General features: G+C 36.2%; 4 protein-coding genes across 10 annotated transcripts; 3 read left to right on the top strand and 1 right to left on the bottom strand.

Moving 5' to 3' along the window:
- Window positions 1-7,356: 7,356 nt before the first annotated feature.
- LOC133797701 (MATH domain and coiled-coil domain-containing protein At2g42480-like) lies at window positions 7,357-10,763 on the top strand. Of its 3 annotated transcripts, none has more exons than XM_062235700.1 (7): window positions 7,357-7,508; window positions 7,734-7,875; window positions 7,976-8,133; window positions 8,282-8,406; window positions 8,611-8,661; window positions 9,426-9,761; window positions 9,842-10,763. In XM_062235700.1, exons 1-7 carry the CDS (start codon window positions 7,487-7,489, stop codon window positions 10,520-10,522), a joined length of 1,515 nt encoding a protein of 504 aa, XP_062091684.1. In that variant the 5' UTR covers window positions 7,357-7,486; the 3' UTR covers window positions 10,523-10,763. The 3 variants fall into 3 exon arrangements, with proteins under 3 accessions (XP_062091684.1, XP_062091683.1, XP_062091685.1); XM_062235699.1 differs by having other exon boundaries at window positions 9,839-10,763; XM_062235701.1 differs by having other exon boundaries at window positions 7,368-7,508; window positions 7,743-7,875; window positions 9,839-10,763.
- A 131-nt stretch (window positions 10,764-10,894) lies between these two features.
- LOC133797700 (pentatricopeptide repeat-containing protein At1g25360-like) lies at window positions 10,895-13,746 on the top strand. Its single transcript, XM_062235698.1, has one exon. It carries the CDS (start codon window positions 11,169-11,171, stop codon window positions 13,575-13,577), a length of 2,409 nt encoding a protein of 802 aa, XP_062091682.1. The 5' UTR covers window positions 10,895-11,168; the 3' UTR covers window positions 13,578-13,746.
- Window positions 13,747-15,786: 2,040 nt separating this feature from the next.
- LOC133797699 (protein cornichon homolog 4) lies at window positions 15,787-20,029 on the bottom strand. Of its 2 annotated transcripts, none has more exons than XM_062235697.1 (6): window positions 19,743-20,029; window positions 18,300-18,375; window positions 18,122-18,222; window positions 16,582-16,763; window positions 16,325-16,447; window positions 15,787-16,220 (listed from the first exon to the last, which is right to left on the bottom strand). In XM_062235697.1, exons 3-6 carry the CDS (start codon window positions 18,191-18,193, stop codon window positions 16,184-16,186), a joined length of 414 nt encoding a protein of 137 aa, XP_062091681.1. In that variant the 5' UTR covers window positions 18,194-18,222; window positions 18,300-18,375; window positions 19,743-20,029; the 3' UTR covers window positions 15,787-16,183. The 2 variants fall into 2 exon arrangements, with proteins under 2 accessions (XP_062091681.1, XP_062091680.1); XM_062235696.1 differs by having other exon boundaries at window positions 18,300-18,386; window positions 19,743-20,028.
- A 1,110-nt stretch (window positions 20,030-21,139) lies between these two features.
- LOC133797697 (ABC transporter I family member 6, chloroplastic) lies at window positions 21,140-25,402 on the top strand. 4 transcript variants are annotated; one of them, XR_009875682.1, is made up of 8 exons: window positions 21,140-21,577; window positions 21,682-21,732; window positions 21,861-22,082; window positions 22,626-22,748; window positions 23,235-23,411; window positions 24,130-24,229; window positions 24,947-24,992; window positions 25,080-25,402. XR_009875682.1 is itself a non-coding variant. In XM_062235694.1 (7 exons), exons 1-6 carry the CDS (start codon window positions 21,224-21,226, stop codon window positions 24,214-24,216), a joined length of 1,014 nt encoding a protein of 337 aa, XP_062091678.1. In that variant the 5' UTR covers window positions 21,140-21,223; the 3' UTR covers window positions 24,217-24,229; window positions 24,947-25,402. The 4 variants fall into 4 exon arrangements, 2 of the variants coding, with proteins under 2 accessions (XP_062091678.1, XP_062091679.1); XR_009875681.1 differs by having other exon boundaries at window positions 24,863-24,992; XM_062235694.1 differs by having other exon boundaries at window positions 24,947-25,402.
- The last annotated feature ends 1,792 nt before the right edge of the window (window positions 25,403-27,194 follow it).

The raw sequence follows: 27,194 nt of genomic DNA, 5'->3' as shown, positions 1-27,194 counted from the left end.
CAAAATGGGCAGCGCTCCTTGATGGAGCCTGCTGTCGCAGAACGCGAATCTGTTCATCCTGGCTCTGTAATCGAGCCTGCATATCAGCCATGAGTTGCTGCCAGTTCTCAAGGACTGGCGGAGGAATCTGGCCCTGGTCATCACCCTCGGTCCCGGACCTAGTGCCGGCTAGTCGCGTAGATTTTCTTGGACGCATAACTATCCAAGTCAATCTGCAATCAATGACTCGGCAGTCAGACCATGATGACAGGGTAAAATAAAACTTTTCCAAAATCCACCAATGGAACATAACCAATCATAAACAATCAACATATAGGCATCCATCCACATGCACCGGCTGCTAATAAGCATGCCTCTAATCTCATCACACAATAGCTATGAAACAAACATTCATCCATACACAATATCCAATTAATCATCCAAATATTCATTTACATGCACGGCAATGCTAATAAACATGCCTTAATATTCTCACACAATAGTCAAGGGTCAAGCCCTATCAGTATCTCATGCTTCCTATTAATCCAATAAAAAACAACATTTATAATTCATTTAAGGCATATAAGCATATAAACACATATACACATTACCAAACCCTGAATTGAGCTTGTCTCTAGCAGCGAATGTACATGTCCAGCTAGTCTTCAGGAACCCTTAAACCTAGGACGCTCTGATACTAAGTTGTAACGCCCTGGATAGCCAAGACCGCTACACTGTGTACTTATAAATGTGCAGGACTCACTAATCAAGTCAATAATTTAAAAACGTGTCTCTAAACATGTATGAGCTAGGGTTAAAAAGGTTTTGGTCTCAAAAGTTTCACTTTATATAATTAAACAGTTTAATACATGGGATCCCAAAAAGAAATAGAGTTTAAAAGTTAGTTTACAGAATTCCCAAAATACATACAACCATTAGCCATACTAAGGCAAAATAGACATTTCTGGTTCTCGCGTCCCTGCCTAAACCCCAACCGTAGCGCCTGAGCAGATGGTCATGTACATTCGGCTCGTAGAGCTCTCCAAATCAGGGCTGATCGAGCTTGCCTTTGCATTTACTTGCACCACGTAGCACCCGTGAGCCAAGGCCCAGCAAGAAAACATAATGCGCAACACAAACATCAATAACAAATAGACAATTCCTTAAGCATGATCAATCATTAAATATTCCACATTAACCATTCAGCACATACTCAGAATCAGAGATGCAACTAATCACATATAACATTCAAGTCTCATAACAACCAGGTCACATAATAGTCAGGGTCGACAACTTAGGCCTCACCCTCTGTTTACCCCACTGACGCCGGCCCGCTTAAACTGAGCTCAGTGCATATTAAGCTGTCATCGGCTACCAGTGGCCGAGCCACGCCCTGTGCGCTAGTGTAACCCTTGGCACTCTTAGGCCGTTGGTTCACTGATTAGTTTACATGGCATAATACCATCCTTTCAAGCATACACGTTAGGGAACCCTTAGTCCCATTACAGATATACAACCAGGTGCAATTTTCTTACCTTTAATTTCTACGTTCACTGATTACGAGCGACGCTCCTCAAGCACAATCTGTTCCCGAGCCCTAGCTTTAACACCTAGTCACAACCAAGGTATTGGGTTCCGTTAATATTCAAGTAAAGGTTTCCGAGTATAATACTAGCTTCCGGGACATCGAATTCCACCAAGCATGGTGGGGAAATCGATCCCGAGCACCCTAGGCTAGACTCCCGCGCCTAAAATCCCCAAATGTTCAAGAATGCCCCTAAGGGCTACATCCCTTGAAACCTAGCGCGACCCTGACCTAAAATAGAACCAAGGCCATCCCTGGAAGCAGACACGCGCCACGACCTTGCCCTTGGGCGTCGCAGCGCTTCCCTTTGGCCGAGCCTCCCTGGCTCATTTGCATCCTAGGGCCGCAGCGCTCTAGAACAGAGCCACGACCCTTCCCTTCATGCCCAGAAAATCCACCATTTCCAACATCTAACCCTCATCCAAAACCATCCCAAAGCTCCCTAATTCAAAACCCATCAATCACAAAACTTTTAACATGACTCTAACAACATAACTCAACAGAAATCCAGCCCAAAAACCTACTATAATCCCATTTTAATTTCTGAAACTCAAGAACTTAAAACACCAAAACCAGTCATACAAAACTAGAATTTAAACTTCCAAATCACGAATTGGAGCTTACCTCTTCTGCTGAACCACTTCCTTGACAAATTCCTGAGCTAAAACCCAAGCTCTCAGCTTCAATTCAGCCCTTAAACAACAAAATCATAAATACCTTAATACTCAGCCAAAAACTCAGAATTCTAACCCCAAAAACACAATTCAATTCTCACCTTAGCCTTGGTTGAGTGTTCCTTGGATAATTTTTGAGCTAATCTTCCAAATCCTCACTTCAATCCTCTGAATTCCCAGCTCAATTCCCTAAATTTTCAGTGTTTTGTGTTTTTTTCCTTAAAAGAGAGAGAGAAAGTAGAAGTCGGTCTATTTTTTGTTCCACTAGCTTCTACTTTTGGCTAAGTCTAACCTTGGTTACTTAGGTCAATCCCGAGGCTCGGGGTGCCGGAAACGTCCCCGAGGGCAAAACGGTAAAATTCCCCAATATTCCCGCCTAGACTTCCTAACCTCAAATATATCCCCATATATTTATTTCCATAACCCGATAGTCTAAATAACTACCCGATACCTAAAATACCCTTGACTTATCCAAAGTCAAATATTAAGCCCCTTTGTGACTTTTCCTGCTATCTAGCCCTAGGATCGCCTCAAGTCATACTCTGCAAACCTGCCCACATAATAATGTGGTTCTCACAAATACTATATATATATATCACATTTACATTCATATAATCATACGAGCATTTTTTTATCATATAATTATGCATTTAAATCAATAAACTCATTCAAATCACTTAAAGCTCAATTATGCCCTCCCATCACACTAATCAAGGCCCTTGAGCCTTATTAGCAAATTTGGGGTCGTTACAATTTGTGTAGCTTGTGTGGATTTAGATTATTGCTTAATGCTGATTGCTTGTGTAATTTATCTCAGAAATGCATTACTTTACCTTGCAATTTAGTACATTTATGACTTAATAGGAATATTGGTAATTTTATAATTTGCGATCACCTTAGAAGAAGAAGGAAAATTATTTTGCATTATTGAATTAGATAATTGAAGCAATTGAAATTATTTTTCCCTAATTTTCATCTCTTGATTGAATATTGTTATTTGTTTAGTTTTATTTCTTTGTTTAATTAAATTAGCCTCAAAACAAATTTTTATTTGCCAAATAGAACTATAGATTCAATTTACTTGGTAATTAGCTACAGTCCTTGTGGGAACGATCTCACTCACATGAGTTATTACTTGTAAATACGATACGTATACTTGCGTGTTGGATTTTTCACAACAAGTTGCAACTTTGAGTTCCCTTCAAGCTAATGTTTCAAAATTAAGCACAAATGCCAAACACTCATCCTTTCATTCTAAACATAACTCTTCTTACCCATTTCGACCACACAATCATCCACCTTACCCAAATACCTCTAATCATCGACCCCCTATCTTCTCTCCAAATCAGTGGTCAAACACAAACAACAATCGCCTCCTTACCACTCGCTCTCATCAAGCTTGTCAAATTTGTGGTAAACTAGGCCATATTGCTGCTATCTGCTACCATCACACCAACCTCTCCTATCGATTCAACCTCCACGCAATTTCAACACCATGCTCAATTCCTTACCTCTGAGCCCACTCAATGGGTCACTTGGACCTTTACTTCCCACTCCACATCTTGGGTTTCATGGGTCCGACCATCCTTCAGCTCCTTTCGCTTCTCAGTGGTTTATGGACTCTGGCGCTACTCACCATTTCACACCATAGTATGACATATTAGATGCAGCTACTCCTTATACTGGCCAAGATCACGTGCAGGTTGGTGATGGTAAGTTTCTCCCTGTTTCTCATATTGGACATGTTACTCTGCCTTCTCGGTTTGTTCATCTTTCCCTCTCTTATGTTTATCACACTTCAGCCCTTAAAAATAATCTAATCAGTGTCTCCAAACTTTGTAGTGATAACAATGCTCTTATTTAATTTCATCCAATTGTTTTCATGTCAAGGATCAGGTAACCAAGCAAGTTCTTCTCACAGGAGTACTTGATCAGGGCCTCTATAAAGTCCAGTCCACTCCTCTCCTCCCTCCTCTCCTACCCAAGCTCATCACACATCTGTTCGTAATTACTCATTATGGCACCACGTTCTCGGGCACCCCTCTTCTAGTGTTATTTCTACTTTCTTTGATATATGTAATTTTTCAAAACAGTTTGTTTCCTCTTTGGATTTTTGTAAGGATTGTCAATTGGAAAAATCTCAAAGATTGCCTTTTTCTTTGTCATTATCACAAGCTTCATCTCCTTTTGAGTTAATTCACACTGATGTTTGGGGTCCTTCCCCTGAAAAATCTATTACTGGTGCTCGCTATTTTATATTATTCATTAATGATTTTAGTCGTTTCTCATGGATTTACCACCTAACCACAAAGGATGAAGCATTCCCTACATTTCTTCATTTCAAAAGTATGGTGGAAAAACAATTTAACACTCACATTAAACCGGTTCAAAGTGATTGGGGAGGGGAGTTTCACACACTCAACAAATTATTTTCATTCATAGGCATTCTTCATCAAATTTCTTGTCCATCTACACCTGAACAAAACGAAAGAGTTGAGCGTAAAAATCGCCATGTTGTTGAAGTTGGCCTTGCCCTCCTTTCTCATGCTTCAGTTCCCCTCTCCTATTGGCCCTATGCCTTTTCCACTGCCATATACTTGGTTAATCGCCTTCCCTCTCTCACCCTCAACAATAACAGTCCCTATTTCACTCTCTATCAACACCCCCTGCCTATGATCACCTTAAGATCTTTGGCTGCTCTTGCTTCCCTTATCTTCGTCCATTCAATAACAATAAATTACAATATTGTTCCAAAGAATGCATATTTTTGGGCTACAACTCTCAGCATAAGGGCTACCTATGTCTTTCCCTTCCCACTGGTTGTGTCTGCATTTCCCGCCATGTTGTGTTTAATGAAGCCCTCTTTTCCTTTTGCTTCCTCCTTGCCTACAACCTCCTCCTCCCCACCTGTTTTCCCTTTGGCTTTACCTTCTATTTCTCCCATTCTTTCTCCTCCTTTATCTTCTTCTCCTTCTCTGTCCTCCTCTTTCCCTATTTCTCCTCTTCCCTCTCCATCTCCTCCTCCTCCTCCTTCTCCCTCTCATTCCTCCACCGAGTCTTCTCCTTCCTCCTCTCCGCCCTCTACAACCCCGTTAGTGGCAGAATTACATGTCCCACACGAGCAACAAGTTGTTACTACCACCACTAACACTCACCCCATGATTACTCAAGCCAAGGCGGGTATTCATAAACCCAAGACTCTTATTACTACTGTTTCTGCTGATTATTTTGAGCCAACTACTTACAAACAGGTTGCTAAACTTCCACACTGGCAGGCTGCTATGCGTGCTAAGATTTTGGCCTTGCAGAAAAACAAAATTTGGCACCTTGTTCCTCTTCCTCCCCATGCCACATTGGTCGGTTGCAAATGGGCTTTTCAAGTTAAGCTCAAAGTTGATGGAACCCTTGATAGATACAAGGCCCGTTTGGTGGCAAAAGGATATCATCAAACAACTGGCATTGACTATTTCGAGACCTTTAGTCCAGTTGTTAAGCCTGCCACGATTTGCATTGTTTTGACACTTTCTTTGTCTGAGTCATGGCCTATTCGGCATCTTGATGTACACAATGTCTTTCTCCATGGAAATCTCCAAGAAACTGTCTACATGGATCAACTTGCTGGCTTCCATGACCCTGATCATCCAACACATGTTTGCCTTTTGGATAAGACCCTTTACGGTCTTAAGAAATCCCCCCGCGCGTGGTACATGAAACTTAGCTCCTTTTTATTGTCCTGGGATTTTGTCAATAGCGCCGCTGATTCCTCTATGTTTACTTATCATTACTCCACTGCCACTCTTGTATTATTGGTGTATGTAGATGACATAATTCTCACTGGCAGCAACTCCTCTGTTTTGAACTCTCTTCTTACTACTCTATACACTGAGTTTGCTATCAAAGACCTTGGTAAGCTGCATTATTTTCTTGGTATTCAGGTCTCTTACTGCTCTATAGGTCGTCCCTTAAATCAGTATAAGTATATTCAAGACCTTTTACATCGTGCTGAAATGTTAGATGCCAAACTGTTTCATACACCAATGTCTTCAGCTGCTGCTTTATCAGCTTCTTCTGGCACTCCTCTTGTTGATGGTTCTACTTATCGAAACCTGGTTGGTGCACTCCAATAATGTACTATGACTCGTCCTAAAATTGTGTTCGCTGTGAAGCGTGTTTGTCAATATATGCACTCTCCAACAGATACTCATTGGCAAGCTGTTAAGCGCATTCTCCGTTGCCTTAAAGGTACTCCCCATTTTGGTCTGTCTTTGCAACCTTGTTCTGATTACAATCTTCTCTGCTATATGGATGTTGATTGGGCTTCTTGGCACTAATTTGGTCTCTTGGTCATCTTCCAAGCAAAAAGTTGTTTCTCGCTCTAGCACGGAATCTGAATTTCGTGCTCTTGCCACTGGTCTCACTGAATTATCATGGCTTGAATTTCTTCTTCGTGACCTAAAAATGCATCCTACTACTCCTATTTTGCTTCGTGACAATCTCTCTGCTACATATTTTAGTGTCAACCCCGTGCTCCATTCTAGAACAAAGAATGTTGACATAGACTTTCATTTTATTCGTGAATATGTCTCTTCCAAGTCTCTCATTGTCCGACATACTCCTACCGAAGACCAATTAGCAGAATGTCTCACCAAAGCTTTGTCTTCCGCTCGCTTTCTCTAGCTTCAATCCAAACTCACGATGCCCTCTCGCGCCATGAGTTTGCCGGGGGATGATAAAGGATAATTGTGGTATATGCCCAATACGTATGACCCATGTAAATAGCCTTGTAATGGCCCGTGTGAATATGTTATAAAACAGAGTATATATATACTCTTCTTCCGGTATCATTTATTCCTGAGAAATAATATCAACACATAAACATTTTTCTCCAAACTCTAAAACCTTACAATTTGTAACTTAAAGGAGAGAATATGTGCACCCTTTTAAGTTTCACAAAGTTAAAAAAAAATTATTAAGTAGAAGTATGGAATATTTTGGTATTATGTGTGCACATACCATTACTCTCATTATTTCCCATAGAATAATCACAACAAATAACATACCAATTTTGAGTAAAATAACAACAAACAAAATGTCCGTACAATTATTCGTCTTTCGAGGAATTGTCAGTGCAAACTTTATCGTTTTTGCACTAACAATTCTTCTCTACTATAAAAACAATTGACTATGACTTGACTATTGACTATTGACTATCGCTCTTCTTCCATAGATACTTTTTGTCCCTCTAATCATGGAAGCTAATGCACTCCAAGGTAAATCAATTAATCGATTCATTTATTCTTCGTTCTTCCATTCTGTCCTCATAAAAAAATATCTATATACACATGTTATGATCACAACATGCTTTATACTTCATCGATTATTATTTTAAAGTCTTCTCCTGCTTTCAATTTTTGAGTTTTTCCGCTAAGATTCTAAGAATTAAGAATTTTTTGTTAGTTTTATATTTAATTTATAAGTGTAAAAAACTTCACAAGCTAAAGCAGAAACGACGAAGGTTGAAGCTCAGTTGGGGAATGGTTCTCCATCCGAGCAGTTCACATGGGCCATTGACAATTTTTCCAAACTTAATGTGAAGGGGCTCTATTCTGATGTATTCCATGTAGGAGGCTACAAATGGTACTGAAATACTCATTTTATTTGCTACTATCGTTCCAAGGTTTTTAATTTTGACACTTCTGGTAATAATTTGACGATAATTAAAATGAAAAATGTGTAGGAGGATTCTAGTTTTTCCTAGAGGGAACAACGTGGATTATTTATCAGTATACCTAGCTGTTGCTGATTCACTAACTTTGCCTCATGGTTGGAGTATATATGCCATGTTCAGCTTATCTGTTATCAACCAACTTGATCCTAAATACACAGTTGCAAGAGGTACTCTTTCCAGTTTTGTACTCAAGTCTCTTGAAGTAAGTTTTCTCTCATTATCGTTTTCCCATGAAACAAACAACTTTTTCTCAGTACCCTTAAAAGAAGAATACTCTCTCTAAATGCTAATGTATCTTTCTTTTGCACTTTGCAGCATTTGAACATGAGTTTAAAGCGGGTGAGAGGAACTGGGGTTTCCCATCATTTGTTGCTCTTGGGGAACTAATTGACTCTACCAAAGGTTTTCTTGTGAACGACACTTGCATAGTTAAAGCAGAGGTTAGTGTGCATAGAACCCTGCTCACATAACCCTTAAAAACAAGTTAATTTTGGGCCTAAGGAGCGATGAGCGTAATGCTTTTGATCCTGTCTTGTAAACTTTTTACCATAGTTCTTACTCCTTAACCATAGAGAGAATGAATCAAAGAAGTTGAATTTTTCGGTCGAAGAAGTTGAATTCTGCTGTTTTAACTTACATTGCAGGTAACATTGAAGAAAGAGCAAGATGAAAATGAGCTAAAGATAGAGGAAAAGGTAATACTAAATCTTTAGTTATTGGTCATGCGTTTTGATTAATTTATTGTGTAAAGTTTGGCTCTTGGAAAACGTCAACAATATGAATAGAATGTGGATTGTTCATAAGTTTGATTCTATCACAACTCACAAGAATGTGATCTACTACTTTGATTTTGATGAGACCTCTGTAATGACCATGAGAAAACTGTATTGTAGTTGTCTTACTCATCATTCCTATCATACCAAGAGTTTGTGCTGTAAGTCTAAACTGCAAAACAATTTACAATTTTAGGGTCCATTTGGGATTTGTTTGAGAAAACAATATTATGATTTTTCAAATACAAGAAAAAACAAATGCTTTGAAGAATCAGTATTTGCCTTCTTCTAGCCTTCATTCTACTTTTTAAACTTCCTTTTTCTACTTCTGCTTTTGCTTTTTTAACTTGAATCTCTGGAAACAACTTAGGAAATATTATATTGGAAGCTTAAATCAATATTTCTTATTCATGTATTCAAAAGTTATGTAATGAAGATGATCTTGCGAAACCTGAAAAAACACAAGTGGCAAATACATGTTTCAATAAGTTTACTAAGGTTCCTAATGCTGTTCTGCTATCACTTCTTTATTCTTGTCAAGATAACTGACCAATGGTCCAAACTTCTACATAATTCCACCAGACATGATTTCTCTTTACACTTCTCTAGCGTTATTTTCTTGGGGTTGATCGAACTTTTTGGTTAGGCTTGGCATATTTTTACAATTGATCAAAAAATTATTGCAGGAAGTCCCTGTTGAATCTCAGCCAGAACCTAAATCTATTGATTCACAAACTATCATTCCAGATGCTCATCTAAGTGAGCTCCCTACAACACCAGAGAATCTCATTCATGAGCAAATAACACAAGTGGCGGTTCCCTCAGATGTTAATGGAGAAAATCTTATGTCCAAAGCAAACACTTATGCTCAAGCCATTACTGCTGCTAGTCTCTTAATTGAATCCTTACAACAGACTCAACAGGTTACTCTTATGACCAAGGATGTGCAGGAAGAAGCTAAAACGACATCCATTCCATTGGCCCCGCTTATTGTTGATCCACCAACTGTCCAGCTTCCTCAGGTGAACTCAGACTTCATTTTGTCCCATTTCATATTAGATCGTTGAGCCATTCTAACTCCTTTGTTACTTTCTTTCAGCAGCCAACTGTTGTAGAAGATGAAATAAGTCCCTTTTATTTGTCTGAATTAGATGCCTTATTTGGTGACATTAAAAATCTATTAGCAGGAAAGAGTTCCAACTCAAACACTTTGAGCAGCTCGTGCCCTCCTCGTGCATGTAGCGAAGAGGAGATTTCCCATGCAAAGAACATTTTCAAAGAATGCCTTAATATGAAGCTTGCCCGTGTTATCGAAGAAGGTCGAGAAACTGAGCTCAAGAATTCACTTTCTATCATGATAACTGGCAATGCATGTCCTGATCACATTGTAAGTTTTACAACCAAGTTTGTAGACAACTTAGAGCAATACGCAGGTGCACGGCAAGACTTAAGGGAGGTTCAAGATAAGGAGAAATCAATAGATGATGAGCTGGAGACTACTGCAAAACAATTAGCTTCTGAGTTCATGCCTCTGAGGAATCAGGCTGAGGCTGTTGATCAAGAAATAGCTGAACTAGAAAGACAGTTGAGTGAGAAGAAGGCAAAGAAGGTATGGCTTAAAAAGAGTCTTGAAGATTTAGTTGATCGAGCAACTACTTCAAAACAAGCATTGATCGATGCTCAAGAGGTCATTTCGCTGTTGAGAAACAAGAAGAAACAAGTTGAGAAGATGGTTAGTGAAATGGAATGGTCATGGGAGATTCTGAAGTCTTCAATTCCCTGACTCGATTGACTATTTGGAACTATGTTTATCGTGTGACCAAAGGAACAATTGTGGCAATACTAGTGGTGGTGGTGGAACAAGTTGTGTGTTTGTGTTTGCGTAGTGTGAGTTGCCACTTCGGTTGGCGCTTCACCATAATTTGGGAGGCTTATACCGCCCATCATATTCATATGTTGCTCTTAGGCTTTTGTTTAAGTTATTCAAAGCTTATGAATAAGAAAAAAATGTTCTAGTTTATTCAGGTAGCCTTTGTTAAATGAGCTCACGAAACACTTGAAAAGAGTATGGAAACTTGAAAATAGTAAACTCAAATTTTCTAAATTATTTTGTAACTATAGACCACAAATAATTTTACCCAAAAACAAACACAAGAAAAAGCATCCTATCTACAAGTATGTTCCTTCAACTAACATTCATGAAAAAATAATCATTAATGTACTCATTTATATAAATATTAAAAGAAAAATCAATTACAGTTACAATCCCAAATTGGATTTGCAAGCTAATAACTTTCACTCTTTTTTTTTTTGTATAAATTTCACTCCTGTTTTAATTATTTATAATTTAGTTAAGTATTATTTTGATTGTTTATAAGTATTATTTTGATTGTTCTTATGGGACAGGCGAAGCATGAGTTTTCGCAGTTATGAATATGAGAACCGCCATGGATGTTGGAAAATTGGCCAATCGATATGCAACCCAGTTGCAGTTTTGCCGCATCCAAAACCCCATATCAGATTCTCTTGCTCGAAATGTCCATGCCCACATGATTGCTTCTGGGTTTCGTCCACGCGGCCATATTCTTAACCGTTTGATGGACATCTACTGCAAATCATCAAATTTGGCTTATGGTCGCAAGCTGTTCGACCAAATTCCTGAACCAGATGTCGTTTCAAGAACGACGATGATAGCCGCCTACTCTGCTGCTGGGAGTCTTAAGTTAGCAAGGGAGATATTCTTTGCAACTCCACTGAGCATGCGAGACACGGTTTTCTACAATGCCATGATCACTTGTTGCTCTCATAACAATGATGGCTTTGCTGCTATACATACTTTCCATGACATGAGGCGTGCTGGTGTTGGGCCGGATGATTTTACACTATCTAGTGTTCTTAGTGCTTTGGGGCTTATAGTTGATGATGAAAAGCAGTGTCAACAAATGCACTGTGCGGTTGTGAAGTTTGGATTGTGTTTTGTTACTTCAGTTTTGAATTCATTGATATCTGTTTATGTCAAGTGTGCATCGTCGTCAATGGCTTCTTCTTCCTCGGCTTCGCTGATGACTTCAGTTAGGATATTGTTTGATGACATGTTGAAAAAGGATGAGTTATCATGGACGACGATAATTACCGGATACGTGAAATGCAACGACCTAGCTGCAGCCAGGGAATTTCTTGATGGGATGACTGAAAAGTTGGCAATTGTATGGAATGCCATAATTTCAGGTTACGTACACCATGGCCGTTTTCAAGAGGCAGTGCAAATTTTTAGGAAGATGCTTTCAAAGGGTGTCATGCAAGACGATTTCACGTACACGCATTTCATCAGTGCATGTGCAAACGGGGGGTTCTTCCAACTTGGAAGACAGTTGCATGCTTATATTTTAAGAACAGAAGCAAAGGCCACACCAGAATTCCCATTGCCAGTGAGTAATGCATTGGTTACGTTATATTATAAATGTGGTAAGATGGATACAGCAAGAAAGATTTTCAATAAGATCTCTGTAAGAGATGTTGTTTCATGGAATGCAATCTTGTCGGGGTATGTGGAGGCAAGGCGAATTGAGGATGCCAAATCCTTTTTCAGTGAGATTCCAGAGAGGAATCTTCTAACATGGACGATAATGATATCTGCTTTAGCACAAAATGGATATGGAGAAGAAGCTATAAAGCTTTTTAACCAAATGAGATCGGAAGGTTTCGAACCCTGTGATTATGCATTCGCTGGAGCAGTTATATCATGTGCTGTTCTTGGGGCATTGGAGAATGGACGCCAACTCCATGCTCAGGTAATCCATTTGGGCCACGATTCTAGTCTATCAGCTGGAAATGCACTTATTACCATGTACGCAAAATGTGGAGATTTTGACTCCGCAGAGCTTGCTTTCCTTACAATGCCTTATGTAGATTCAGTTTCTTGGAATGCTCTGATTGCAGCTTTAGCACAACATGGTCGTGGTCGCCAAGCACTAGAACTTTTTGAACAGATGTTAAAAGAGGTTATCCAACCAGATAGGATAACTTTTCTCACAATTCTTTCAGCCTGCAGCCACACTGGTATGATCAAAGAAGGGCAGCACTATTTTGATTCTATGTTGAGCACTTATGGTATTTCCCCAGGTGAAGATCATTATGCCCGGATGATTGATTTGCTGTGTCGAGCTGGGAATTTCTCAGAAGCGAGGAACTTGATTGATTCAATGCCATTTGAGCCAGGTGTGGCAGTCTGGGAGTCGCTTCTTTCTGGTTGTCGGACCCATGGGAACATGGATTTAGGAGTTGAAGCTGCAGAGCGACTCTTTGAGCTGAGGCCACAGCATGATGGAACCTACGTGCTTTTGTCAAACATGTATGCCAATGTGGGCAAGTGGGATAATGTGGCAAAAATTCGGCAACTAATGAGAGGACGAGGGATCAAGAAGGAACCTGGTTGTAGTTGGATTGAAGTTGAGAACAAAGTGCATGTTTTCTTGGTTGATGACACTGCACATCCCAGGGTTCAAGCAGTCTACAAATATCTAGAGAAACTGGGACTCGAAATTAGGAAGTTGGGATATATCCCTGATACAAAATTTGTGTTACATGATACTGAGTGTGAGGAGCATAAGGAGTACGCTTTGTCTACTCACAGTGAGAAGCTTGCTGTTGCATTTGGACTCTTGAATATTCCACAAGGAGCCACCATTAGGGTCTTCAAGAATCTTAGGATCTGTGGAGACTGCCATAACTTTTTCAAGTTCCTGTCAAGAGTGGTGGAGAGGGAACTTGTTGTCAGAGATGGGAAGAGATTTCACCATTTTAGAAACGGTGAATGCTCTTGTGGCAATTATTGGTAGGCAGAGAGTTTGCTCCACATTTATTATTTCTAAAACATTTTTTCTGGGCCACTTGATTCAAAAGCTGATTTTATTAAGATCGGAAAAGCATCAAATGGTACACAGAAATATAGGTTTTGGCTTATAACAGTAATGGCATCAGGCCTGCGAAGCAAGGAATCTTGCCTTTAATTCTTTCTTGTAAACTTTTTACCATAGTCCTGACTGTAGAGAGAATCAAAGAACTTGAATTTTTCACACCAGGCACATTCTGCTGTTTTAACTTGAATTTTAGGCAGGATGAAGAAAGAACAAGATGAAAAGGATCTCTCTCTCTCTCTCTCTCTCTCTCTCACACACACTCACACACACACAGATTGTTTAGCAGGGATCGAGATATAGTCTTCAGCTCATGCCTAATGGAAAGGTAATACTACTACTTTCTTTTACAAATTCTCTTACTTCTCCCTAGAAGAGTCAAGAAAATGTCCCATCTTGCTAAAATTTAGAAAAATACAATGAAAAAAGTTGTTGCGCACAGTTGGAAATGTGAAACTACTACTTTGTTTTTTCATGGTGTCGCCTTTTTTAATCTTTCTGCTGTTCAAGTGCCAAGAAATGTGTTGAAACGAAGAGTCTCGTGCATTAATGTTGAGTGTATGTATGACATGGTTTGGGATACACGAGTTTTTGGACAAGTCACAGTACTTTTATTTGTGTTATGACCTAAAAGATGACCAATTTATTTGCCAAATACTCAACGTATATTATTACCATCATATTTCTCATAATTAGGAATACTAATGTTGTTGTGGTAAACATTATGTTTGATGACATTACAGCAAGTAGTTGTTACAATGTTTTGATTTTTTTTGGCAAACTTAGTGAAATATACTAAGTAGGCTGGACTTAACCTCTTTCTAGTCATTGCACAAGTTCCAAATACTTGTTTTTATTTTTCCTTTTTAATTTTTAATTTATTCAATCAGAGACTTTTTTTCAATTTCATTCAAGCGCAAGCAGAAAACTGATGTACTCTTAAAGCTCAGCCAATAGATTGTTCTTCATCTGGACAGTTCACATGAGCAATTGATTCGCTGCTTAGTAGCAATAAGCTCTATTCTGATACTTTTTATGTAGGAAGCTACAAAAGGTAATTACATAATTTACATTTGATCTAATTTGCAATGTTGGTCCAAAATAACATAGGTGATTGGTTCTGATATGAATGCAGGAGAACTAACTTTCCCAAAAGGGTACAATGTGGACCATTTGGCAAAATATCTAGATTTTCTGGTTCAGAAACTTTTCCATGTGGTGGATGGACTAGATATGTCTTAAGCTTATCAGTTATCAATCGACTTGATGGTAAAAACACGGTTAAAAATCCAAATTAAAAAAAAAAAACAGTTAGAAAAAGTACTCTAATTTACAGTTCATGATCATGTTTCATTGTTAAAGCAGATGGTGTGTGTAGATTGATTCATTGACTCTAAGCCATAGTAGTTACCTAATAAAGAAATAGAATTTTCCCATTAATGTCTCCAAGAAAGCATTATTGTGCTCTCTGAATTTAACATTGCAGGTAAGGTTGAATGGGAAATAAAACAAGTGAGAGCCAGAAAGAAGACAAGATGCTGAAGCAAACATCCATACTTAAAGGCTGTAATAATCTTTTGTTACTAGAGTTGTATTTTAACCTTTGTAGTTCTGATTTTCAAATCTACAACTACTTTTCTTCGAAAAGCTAGATGAAGGGGGAAATTTTTAAAAGAAGTGAATACACAACCAGAGTTAGCGAGGATTTAAACTAAGGGAATATGAAATTCAAGATTACCATAAATTAAATTAAAATGTAAGATCCATTTAGAATCGCAGACCCTCGAGTCATTAAAATTAAAATTACTCTTTGATTTAGATTTGATATTTTGATTCCCCTCAAATCTAACTACCATACCAAAGTCAGGTAATATTGCTCTTTGCATTATTTTTATGTTCCTCTAAACTTAAAGGAGCTTGTTCATGACAATTACCTGATAGCATCTATAAATTAAGTTTTGCCCACGTATGACCAAGGTACTAGCAAATTATTTATTTCAAATGATTATGTGAGGATTTAGGGAATGTTGTGGTTGACCTCCAACTGATAAATGCAAATTATTTGTTTCGATATTACAGCATTCTTTTTTTTTTTTTTACCAAAAGTGCAAGATTAGATTGAAGATTGAGCTTGTGTTTTTACTTTCTTCTTAAACTAGACATTTATTACAATAATAATCATCGATACAAATATAATAAACAAAGTACTTGAACAACCCAATACATATCACTCTGAAAACAAGTAGCAAAGTTGAGCTAATATGTGAGCCACCCTATTTCCGTAAACTCATGGAAATAGTAAACTAGCCTATTTAATTTTTTTTTTTTTTAAAAACACAACCCAGGAGCTCCCTTGCAGCTGCAGCTACTACAAAACACTGTAAAAGTGCCACAAGTTCACTCCTTAACAAATGGACTTGTACAGCAAAATTACAAAACGACATTTTATAAGAAAGGGTAAATAGCATGTTGTAGTAATCAATCTGAGAACTCATAGAAAACACCAATAAAGAAAGCAATTATCTCCTTTAATCGTCATGATCTTCGAGTGCAGTCAGAATCATCCTGCAACATATTACAAAGCAGGATAATTAGTGTCATATTAAGTGATCATCTGAGACATGGTCTTCTGTAATACCAAGAAGCAGAGTTTTTCTCAGTCACAATACCAAAATATGCAAAGAAACAGGAGGAGGACAAGATAACCGAGTTTGAAAAGCCTTTGCTTCTTTTCTTTATGGAGCATGTTGAATATCTCAGTTACATCTACCAAGTGCTGCTTCTGCATGTACCTGATCAGAACCAATTAAAAGGTGTTACACTTTTCAGCATTTACCTTTCGAAATCTCGATAATGGCATAACCCGATTACAGTCTACGAAGAATGAAGTGCTGCATAACAAGAAGTAGGATGAATGAGAACTTACAGTTTCACATTGTAAAAGAGATACGGACCACATAATATTGACATAACCCAATGCCCTGTCAGGAAGAAGAAGACACACAAAACTCCTTGTGTAATGAACTCTGGCAAAATCACGCTATTTACTCTTGTTGAAGAGTCGTACGGGTTGACATAATCAAATTCTAGATCAGCAAGGCACATGAGCTGCAATAAAAATGTGTTAGAATCAATATATCAATTAAGAGAAAGAATCTATAACATTAGTCAAACTAGTCCTTAAACTGTTATTACATTCGAGAAACTAAATTCAGCCAATTCATTACATCCAAGCCCCTGAGCAAGCTTGATGCCAATTTTCATTTTCAAATGGTTGATGGTACACGAAGAGATGCTTGTTCTACTGCTAAGCTAATAGCTCTACAATGATATCTAACTTCTAACTTGCTAGTTGTATCAATGGTTATTTGGGTCACAAGTCCATAACATAATGATGTTCAAACCTACTACAACTGAAACACCATAATAGAGATCCTCATACTACAACAACTAGAACACACAGACAACAAATATCTCCAAAACTTATCTCGAGTTTAGTAAAATATCTTTCATAATTTACTCCATGATTAGGAATTAGAAGATAGGCGGCAACTAAACTATAGCCCAATTTAGAATATTGCCCAGCACTGCAAAAGCAATGACTCACGCATTGAGACAATTTTCTTAAGTAAAGGCATCACTTTTGCTCCTACTTGTCCCTACCATAGGTACCATAAGAGCGTTTTTTATTTTTAGCACTTGGCGAAATTATAACCTAATTTTTTTTGTATGAGAGCGGACATTGTTACAACAGGCATCCTGTCAATTTTCAGGAAATTCTAAATAATTTACATTGCTGAAATCAAAGTTTAAATAGTCAGTTGCAAGCGTCGCTGATTTTTTTTATACAAGTGGAAAAGACTGTTTGAACTCTAATTTTGGCACGTTAAATTATTCGAAATTTCCAAAAAATTGTCGGGATGTCTACTATAATTATCATATACGCTATCATACCAAAAAAAAAAATTGAGTTATAATTCCACCAAATACCAAAAATAGAAAACACTCTTATGGTAGGCCAAAAATAATGTCCCAACCTAAAAAAACTCCCTATATATATAAACATATATATTTTAAGAAAAATCTCTTCTCCCCTAAAATATCACACAAAGTTAGCTAAAAGTATTTTCCTCAATTTAAAAGATAAATGATTAAGAAAGCAAAACCCTTTTCAATTTAAAACACCCAACAATCACAAACCACCAAGAATATGGTCCATCTCAACAAGTGGAGAAAAATAAAACAATTGGAAAATTATACAAGAAAGTAGTTTTTTAACCTTGTTCAAATACCACAATTTTCAAAACCTTTGTTGCTGCAAATCACGATATTAGATCCAAATAAACAAGTTCGTCCACCCAAAAAATTCATTTCCTTACGACACACCCAATAATTATATGTTGTGTGTATGTAATATGTATAACATATAAATTTAAAGGAAAAGAAATAGTGGATTAGGGATTGACCTGGTAAATAATAAGGATGAGTAGAGCAATGATGATGAAGAAAGAGATGAGCCACACATAAAGATCCCCCATGGCCCTTCTCTTTGGGCAAGCTCTGAGTCCTAAAACAGCAATAGAGTAAAGTTGTAAAAGTATGTGTGCAATTGAAAAGTGAAAGAGAATAACTTGAGAAGCATACCAACTGAAAAGTGGGTTGTCTTGTTGGCTAGCCAACAATACTGCCGACCCCCCTTTATTTAGCTCCTCATCAAACTCTGATTAGTTCCTAATTGAAAAATTAAGTTATTACAAAGGATGTTTTGCAACTCAGAATCTGAAATTAGTTAGTAAAATACGTTAATGACAATGCAATTGGTTCCACTAATATTCACTGTTTCTGAATTAAAAGAAAGTTTGAGATTGATTGGTTGTGAATCTTAAAACAATAAAGAAACACTATTTGGCTGGCTGGCTTGTTTTGCTTTGATAATAATAATTTATTTTATTACTCAATTTTAATATGATAATGATAATTGCTTTTTTCCACACAATATAAATATATGGAAAAGTTTTTATTCATTGATTTCAAATGTTAAGTTGGCGTAATTCATTAAATTATATAAACAAGTAAAAAAATTAACTTCCAAACTTTTATTATTGAAAGGAATAGAAAGAAAAATCAATAAATAAGAAATGCAATATACCAATATAGTGCAAGTGCATGTTCAACGAGTTCCCAACAGACAAATTAAAAATATTTACTAGCGATAAAAAAATTAATAAAAAAAAAATTGAGTAGTATAAAGGTTGGATCTTTCCCTAAGATAAACTATGTTGCAGGATGTAAGTAAATTGGTCCATCTAATATTTGCATTTCTAAATGAGGAAAAGATGGTTGCTCATTATGCTTGTGGTGAATTGAGCACCATTTATTGTGTCTAATATTGACAAAACTGAACAAACAATATGTTGGAAACCACTTGCCATTGACAACTGCACTAAACTTGATAGAACTACCAATAGCTTATTTAAGTAATTCACCAATTACCGAAGTTATTAGTTTACATGTTGGGTTTAAGCTTGTCAAATGTTCAATATTCAGAACATTTGACAAGTTTAAACTCAACATGTAAACTAATAACTTAGATCATAACTTCACAAAGCAGACTCTTTCGATAAGCAAAAGACTAATGAACTAAACCAACACTTAGCTAAACACTCTAGAACATAATTTTCATGTAGAAGCATAAAGCATGAATATTAAGCACTATAACAGGTTATTATCAACACAAAGACAAGAAAAGTACAAAAAATAGTAACTAACTAGAACAAAGCATACAAAACCCAGATATCAAGACTAAAGATATTTGAAAAGGGGCTGGACAAAGCCAAAAAAAAATCAAATTTTGTTTTTTTAAAATGACAGAATAATAGTGCTGGAACAACAATCAAACAGAGAGATAAAGTAATTGATGAAAGAGCAACAAGGAACAAAGGAAAGAAGGAGAGAAAATCTAGTTTTAGCCCCCAAATCAAAATCCAAACTCCATAGAAATGAATCTTTTTTATATAAAATCTAAAATGGGTTCTTCATCAATCGTTGAATATTGCATCAAGAGAAGGAAAAAGGAAATAATCAAACCTTTGCCCAGAAGTTTCAAACTTGCGGAAGGGCAAGCAACATGCAGCCTTGGTTAGTTGCCGGAGGAAGAGTGTCGATCGAGGAAGAATGTGAATGGCTGGCTGGAATGCGAAGGCGAAAGCATTCGAGTAGAGAAGAGAAAAACGCAGGAGATTCAGATTGACAAAAAACGAACGATTATGATACGTTGGATTTGGATTGTGAGCTTTTTGAAAATGTGGGTCCAGTGTTTTCTGTGTATTTGAAAACATAAAGTTGGATTTGAATAACAATCAGCCGTATTCTGTTCGGGGGAGGAGCTCATAAATCATAATAACAGGATTGTCTTGTTAAAAAGCTTGATTTAAGATTCACTGTTGGACCTCATTTCTTTCATTATACATCCTTATCCTTATGAATGAAAAAGTTTCCGTTTTTATTATGCTTGAGGATCATATTCAGACATCCTTTATCAATTGTTACTAGGAAGATCTATAATTTTCATGTGCGTCTTCTCCTCTCAACAATTGATTCAGACATTTCGGAATGATTCCATACATCTATGAAGGAGGATTGGAAGAAATGTGAAGGTTTTAAACGAAGTCAAACTAATTTGCATGGTATTATTGGTTTTACGAATGGATTCAAGTCAAGGCATCTCGTCTGTGTAGAAAATTCTTCCCAAATGCCATGGAAATATACAATAACTGTCTCATTATTTATTTTCACTTTTTCATCTAATTATTTATATTTAACTCTCCAACCTCTTAAAAAATTAGCACCATTATTTATTTTCACTTTTTCATCTAATTATTCCATTAAAACATTAAAGTTTTGTGGTAAAAATTCCTAATTTATATATCATTTTGTATATAAGTTCTCAATTTTTAATTTTGATTTTTTTTTTAATAAAATCTAAATAATCAAAATAATAATGATAGCATAACTTTGTGAATTAAAAAAGTTATAATTTTATTTTATAAATTTTTGAAAAATTTATGATATAATTATTGAAATTATCATTAAATATATTAATAATTTTTTATTGGAACTATGCTAAAAATACATTTACAAAAAATTAATTATCCTGACAAGAGAAATTTAATCAATTGTTTAAATAGTATATTAAATCTCATATATTTATGAATTTAAAATAATTATGAAATGTAATTTTTTTTAATAAATTTGAAGTTATATTTGTTTGAAAAAAAAAAGAGTCAAAATTTAAAGTTAGAAACTTGTGGGCAAAAGTTAGAAATTTTTGTAAGAAAATGTGAAGGAAAAGTGAAAAATGAGACAATGATATCTTTGTAAGATATTGAAAATTTAAGTCCAAAAAATTTAAGATTAATGACCTAAATGCAAAAAATGGGTTAGGTTCTGGATTTTTGCTAAGCCTGCTTTATATTTAGACGGCACGAGTTAACTCAGAGAACTTACAACCAAATAACAGAAAACGCTGAACATTTCCATTGGAAACAGAAGAAAACAGTGCCGGCCAAATGGGATATTCCATGCCGCTGCACCTTAACCTTTCTTCTTCCACTTCCACCATAATCTCTCCAATGGCTGCTACCCTTCTTCCTCATCCTCACTCCTGCTCTTCCTCTCTTCTTCGCTTCCCACCCTTATCCCATCCTTCTGCTACAATCTCTTCGCTCCTCACTTCCCGCTCCAACCGCCGCCGTTCTTCCCTTTCCGTCTCCGCCAGCCTATCCGCCGTAGAATCTCAGGCCACTTCCGGTTCCAATGGTGAGAAAAAGCTCCTCCTCGAAGTCAAAGATTTGACTGCGGTCATTGCCGAATCTAAACAGGAAATTCTCAAGGGTGTTAACCTCACCGTCTATGAAGGAGAGGTCAGTCAATTTTCTCTAAAATGTTTTCCAATTTCGAAACTTTGCACTGAAAGACATAATTATGTGGCCAATTTTCATTTTATTTGGCTTTTTTTTGGGTTTAGATTCATGCTGTGATGGGGAAGAATGGTTCTGGGAAGAGCACGTTTGCTAAGGTACATGATTTTGTGAGAAATTAATTTGGGTCTGGTTTTACTATTGCTAAATTCTCTATGATTTGTTGATAATTTTTTGTGTTCCAATGGGGAATGAAAATGTAATTATGGCTGCAATACTTTGGTAGGTTCTTGTTGGGCATCCAGACTATGAAGTTACAGGAGGTAGTATGGTGTTTAAAGGAGAGAACTTACTGGACATGGAGCCAGAGGACCGCTCCATTGCAGGCCTTTTTATGAGTTTCCAATCCCCAGTTGAGATTCCGGGTGTGAGCAATATTGACTTTCTGAACATGGCTTACAATGCTCGAAGGCGAAAACTTGGTCTGCCGGAGCTTGGACCAATCGAGGTATATAACTATTGGCAGCTTCATTAAATTTTGCTTCTCAACCAGTAATTTGACAGTCCAGAAGTAGACATCCTCTTTGCTGAATACTATTTTCTTATATAATTTATTACTTAATGTCGGTGCGTAGTAAAATGTAATCCTATGCATTTGTCGTAAAAATTGAAGGACTTGGGCCTAAGAAGTAGGGCTTGATCCCATGAATTGGAATTGGAAGTGTCAATTACTATTATGTATCTTGATCACCATTTTTGGTGAGAAATGACTCTGAGAATGAATGGATGAAGCTGTGTTCTTGCATTTTGGTGGAAGAAGATGGCCGCAAACTCATTGTAATCTATAATATCTACTTTAGGTGCTATAACTATGGCAATTCTCATGATATTTTGTTTTCTCAGCAGAGGACCATTACTTGGATATTCTTCTTTCCCGTTTTGTGTATAGTGGATAAATGTGGAAAGAAATAAGATTGTTGAATTGGCTAATTCATTGATACTTAAAATATTTTCTTGCTCTCTGTTATAAGATGCTGTTTTGTCCTTGCAGTTCTACGCTTACATATTTCCTAAACTTGACCTTGTTAACATGAAGACGGACTTTCTTAATAGAAATGTCAATGAAGGATTTAGTGGTGGTGAAAAGAAGCGGAATGAGATTTTACAACTTGCGGTATGCTAAGCATTGTTAATGATTTTTTTCATTTATGCCATTTGACCGAAATATGAATATTAAAAAGTTTTAAAAGTAATCTAATGTAGATATGTCAAATGTCCAATCTATTTATGTTCTTGCGTTTTGGAGAAGGTCCATGTTGCTACTATGCTTCACTGTGATATCAGTTTAAATTTTTAATGCTCACTTTTACTAGATGAGAAAAATTCAAAATATTTAAGATTGATATTGTCATGTCAAGCTTTTGATGTTTATCTATACTGTTGGGAAGGAGGGGCAACTGTCTTTAGAAGTAAATATGAAGTGTATAAGTACTTTGTTTTAATGGGTAATTTTCTATAAGATTTGTAAGTGACTGGGGGGGGGGGGGACTCCAACTACAGCTGTTTTCTGTGGCATATATTCATGACATAGCTCATATTGTTTATGGGGTTGTTTTTAAAAAAACTAATTATGTTTATGGATACGTATGCATGTTTTCAGGTTCTGGGGGCTGAAATGTCTATATTAGATGAAATTGATTCTGGATTGGATGTTGACGCACTTCGCGATGTGGCGAAAGCAGTAAACAGTCTACTGACTCCGAAAAACTCTGTGTTGATGATTACTCATTATCTGCGATTATTGGAATTCATAAAGCCTTCATGTATACATGTTATGGTAAGCCATTTTAAACTATTGAATACTTTAAGGTAGGGTTTGAGGATTTGTTTGTCTTGTGAAATAAAAAAACGTAAAAGTTCTTAACTTTTCAAAATCAAGGAATCTCTTTTCAAGTGTCAAGGACTGCATAGCTTAGACTGGAGGTGAACTTTTGACATGTTGTATATGAAGTGGTGATGACTCTTTGTATTGCAATTTGTGTCTCTTTTTCATTCAAACTATATTAAAAGCTATATTGTAGTCCATTTTTTTGACAGTTACTTTCACAAGAATCTTTTATTCCTCATTCAAAGTAGGCTGTCCATTTTGCTTCCTCATTCTACTTTTTATTTCTATTTGAGTAAAGGTTACGAGATTTGATTATAGTCACCATTTCTCAGATGCTTCTTGTTTGGGAGAAAACAAACTTAAGAAATCCATGTATGGCTTTTTAAGTATATTGAAACAGGCTAGACTCTAATAGTATCTTGACATGTAAATTTTTAAATGATTTTATTACTTTTGGATGTAAATTAATAGTTCTTAAGGACATAACTATATGAAGATAAGTACTTGTTAGTGAGCAAAGTAAAATTTAAAAAAAAAATATTGTCAAATATGATGTTCTGCCAATGTAGTTGTTGTTGTTAATCTTACAAAGCCATTATAATGATGGACAAGTTAATGAAATTAAGCACTCCTTTGCAATGTAATTATTTGCTTTTTTGGACAATAGGAGGATGGAAAAATTGTGAAGACAGGAGACATCAACATAGCAAAAACTCTTGAGAAAGAAGGATACAAAGGAATTTCTGATGCATAACTGCGAAGAATAGGTATTAATGCTATCTCTTTCAGTGCATCAAGTTGAAATATTGGAAGTGTTGTTTTTTTATTTTCAAAGCCTAAAGCTTCTTCTAAAATACCTTATTTTGCTTGCATTAGAATGTAAAATTTCTTTTATATGTCATTGTCTTATTGTTTACACTTTTTCTTGAGCATTTGGATTGAACATAAATACTGTTGTGTGTGTCTTTTGTTTTTATTCTTTTCAATCCCCATTCTCTCTGATTTCCTAATAGTGGCACTTAAAAAACAGTGATAAGATACCTAGAAGAGAATGTATCTCCCAAGGCTAACTCATACCAGATCATTTATTTTTACAGTCTAGAAATTGAGGATGATAGAGTTAGTTAGAGGGTATTGGTTAAAATTCAACTTTACTTGCAGTTTTTGACCCTTCAAACGAACTCACTTTCCCTGGTTCTGTTTCTATAAATGTGCACTACTAAGTTTCACTTCATGTTTACTATGTTATTTCTTGTTTTCATAATTGTGTTTTTAAATATATCCTTAGAGAGTTCAATTTGCTAGCTGATAGTATTGCCAAATGGGCTAGAGTCAGTAGCTCTTCGGGTTCTTGTAACCAAAGGGAGGAACCCTTGATGTGGTTTCCACTTTGTTTTCAGCTTAATTTATCTCTAGAGTTTCCAGAAAGAAAACTTCACTTCATGTTTGTATAGATCCTCATCCAGTAAAAGAAAAAATTTCAGCATATGCAGCGCAGCAAGTGAATTTCACTGGATATTTCAACCCAAGGTATGTAGAGGCTTCACTTGCGACTTTCTCTTCAGACCGTGGTGTCGCAATGTGACCGATACTGAGGCTTTTGTCTCTTCAATGCAGAAAAGCTGTTTTCTGACAGGAACATGCCAGGAAAACCAAGGATTTGGTAGTAATACATTTCTCAGGCTGGTAGAACCATTTTTGTTTTATTTCTTTTACTTCACTTCTTTTCTTACCCCTAAAGTCAGAAGTTCTATCAATATTCTTTGATGAGTCGTAGTTTGATTCGCAATAGGTATAATCTCTTTCAACACTTGAAACAGATGTGATGTTGTGATACTTTAGAAGTTGAAAGAAAATTGAAGGCTTTAGGTGTGTTCGTTGTATGTAGCTTACACTATTGACTGTTGTTTGAAGAATAACAGAGAATGTGGTTCAGTCTTTGGTGCCCACTATGCAATAAAACATTATTTGCGAATGCTGATAATTAACAATGATTGTAAATTATGTTATTTTGGTTAAGGCGATAAAGTAATTAGTTAGTGTGAGATAAATATTAATATTTTAGTTAATTTTCAATCAATTTAATTTTAAAAACAATAGTAATATATTTCAATAGATTTGGAAAACAAAATATAACGAGTAATTTTGAGGATTACTAATTTTGTGAAATACTGAAATTCTTAAGTTTAAAAAAATACTATAAATTTTGAGTGAGTTTTGAAAATATTATTTAGTGTTTTTTGAGTTTTTATTTTTTATTTTAATTATATAATTGTTAGAATATAGTTATAGCTTAGTTGTTAGCAGTTTGTTAAAACAACCTCCCTTGTTTCTACATATTTTGTTATTAAATAAAGGATTTGGTTGATTTTTTTTAAAGGAAATTAGGGTGATTGGTTTGGGAGTGATTAGTGAGATACCGAAACTAAAAAGGGAAATAATTGATTTTGAAATTATTTATTTTGAAAAAGTGTATCAAAAATAAAGTATTTGAAAATAGGTTGATTATATGTTTACAAAAACTTGATTGGATACAAAAGAAAAATTGTATTCTCTTTTTGTAAGACTAATTAATGTTGATTTGGATTGAATTTGAAATGAGTTTTTAAAAATAGCGAACCAATTAAGAATTTTTATGGGTCCCGCAATATTGTTTTGCTCATAAATGAATAAGACAATTTATTAACAAAGGGCCTCCACTTAGCCAAAACATGAGCCGAAATATTACTTAAAGGGATGATCCTAGTTAACTTTCATTGTCGTTGTATGCATATTGGATAATAGTCAAAAGAAGAGATGAGAAAGCTTGTACTTTGTGCCCTCTAGACCGCTCACTAAGACAACACCACCGCTTCACAAATCGCCAATGCCTCCAAAGCCTCGCCACCTCACCAACATAGCTTGCATCTCACCCTCCAATACACGAGTTGTATTTTCGGGTTTGAGTTTTGCAGATTTTGGATAGATAAAAGTGGTACATAAACTGGTCTAAATCTTTCGGGTTTTTGTTCAAATTCAGGTTTAAGGTTTAATCAGATCGGGTGGGGTTGGTTTTAGTTGGGCTTGGCCAATTGGGCTTTGGGCCGAAAATGGACATTGGCACAAATTTTTCAAAAATACAATTTTTTTTTTACACTTTTTTAATTTTTAAAGTTTGTTGTTAGTTTTGTTCAATTGATTTTTTTTACAAATTGGGATTTGGTAAAAACTTTGAAAAAAATATAATCATGAAATATAAGTTTATAGAAAATTATAAATGAAAATTAGAAATTAGAAAAGAAATGTGATTTTTTTAGGGTTTCATTCTTTTAAAAAAATACACTTGGTTGGGTTCGGGTGCAACCCAACACAAATCCATGAATGTTAAAATTTAGAACCCGAACCCAACCCGACACATGTCGAGTTCGGATCGGATTAGACCCGAAATGAACGGGTTTTCCGAAAAACCAAGTTCTCGGGGTTCAGGTCGGGTGGGTTTTCGGGTTTTGCGAATCAAATGTTCACCCCTACCTCCAACGCTGAGCCAACCTATAGTCTTCTAGAATTCAGAAAGTTAATCGCTCCATAGGAGTCCCTTCCAACTATTCTAGTTGTAGCTTCACACGCATTCTTATCCAACCAAGGCTAGACAACATCCATCTACAGTCTTGCAAAATATGCAACCCTTCGCCTTAAGTTGGTCAACCAACATAAATTCTTAATGCATGTTACAGATAGGCTAAATCTAACAAT

The sequence above is a fragment of the Humulus lupulus genome, chromosome 8 (genome assembly GCF_963169125.1).
Source record: "Humulus lupulus chromosome 8, drHumLupu1.1, whole genome shotgun sequence".
Lineage (NCBI taxonomy): Eukaryota > Viridiplantae > Streptophyta > Magnoliopsida > Rosales > Cannabaceae > Humulus > Humulus lupulus.
Note: the sequence above shows the minus strand (reverse complement) of the source record. Positions and strands in the feature narration are given on the sequence as shown.

Excerpts from the sequence above, each read along its gene's own strand:
- LOC133797697 (XM_062235694.1), top strand. The coding sequence starts at position 21,224 with ATGGGATATTCCATGCCGCTGCACCTTAACCTTTCTTCTTCCACTTCC. Across the intron at positions 22,083-22,625 it reads CGGAGCTTGGACCAATCGAG|TTCTACGCTTACATATTTCC; the intron begins GTATATAACTAT and ends TTGTCCTTGCAG. Across the intron at positions 22,749-23,234 it reads ATGAGATTTTACAACTTGCG|GTTCTGGGGGCTGAAATGTC; the intron begins GTATGCTAAGCA and ends GCATGTTTTCAG.
- LOC133797701 (XM_062235699.1), top strand. The coding sequence starts at position 7,487 with ATGGAAGCTAATGCACTCCAAG. Across the intron at positions 8,407-8,610 it reads CTTGCATAGTTAAAGCAGAG|GTAACATTGAAGAAAGAGCA; the intron begins GTTAGTGTGCAT and ends CTTACATTGCAG. Across the intron at positions 9,762-9,838 it reads CAACTGTCCAGCTTCCTCAG|CAGCCAACTGTTGTAGAAGA; the intron begins GTGAACTCAGAC and ends ACTTTCTTTCAG.
- LOC133797700 (XM_062235698.1), top strand. The coding sequence starts at position 11,169 with ATGAATATGAGAACCGCCATGGATGTTGGAAAATTGGCCAATCGATAT.
- LOC133797699 (XM_062235697.1), bottom strand. The coding sequence starts at position 18,193 with ATGGGGGATCTTTATGTGTGGCTCATCTCTTTCTTCATCATCATTGCT. Across the intron at positions 16,764-18,121 it reads TCATCCTTATTATTTACCAG|CTCATGTGCCTTGCTGATCT; the intron begins GTCAATCCCTAA and ends TTTTTATTGCAG. Across the intron at positions 16,221-16,324 it reads CTGTTTCTTTGCATATTTTG|GATGATTCTGACTGCACTCG; the intron begins GTATTGTGACTG and ends AATATGTTGCAG.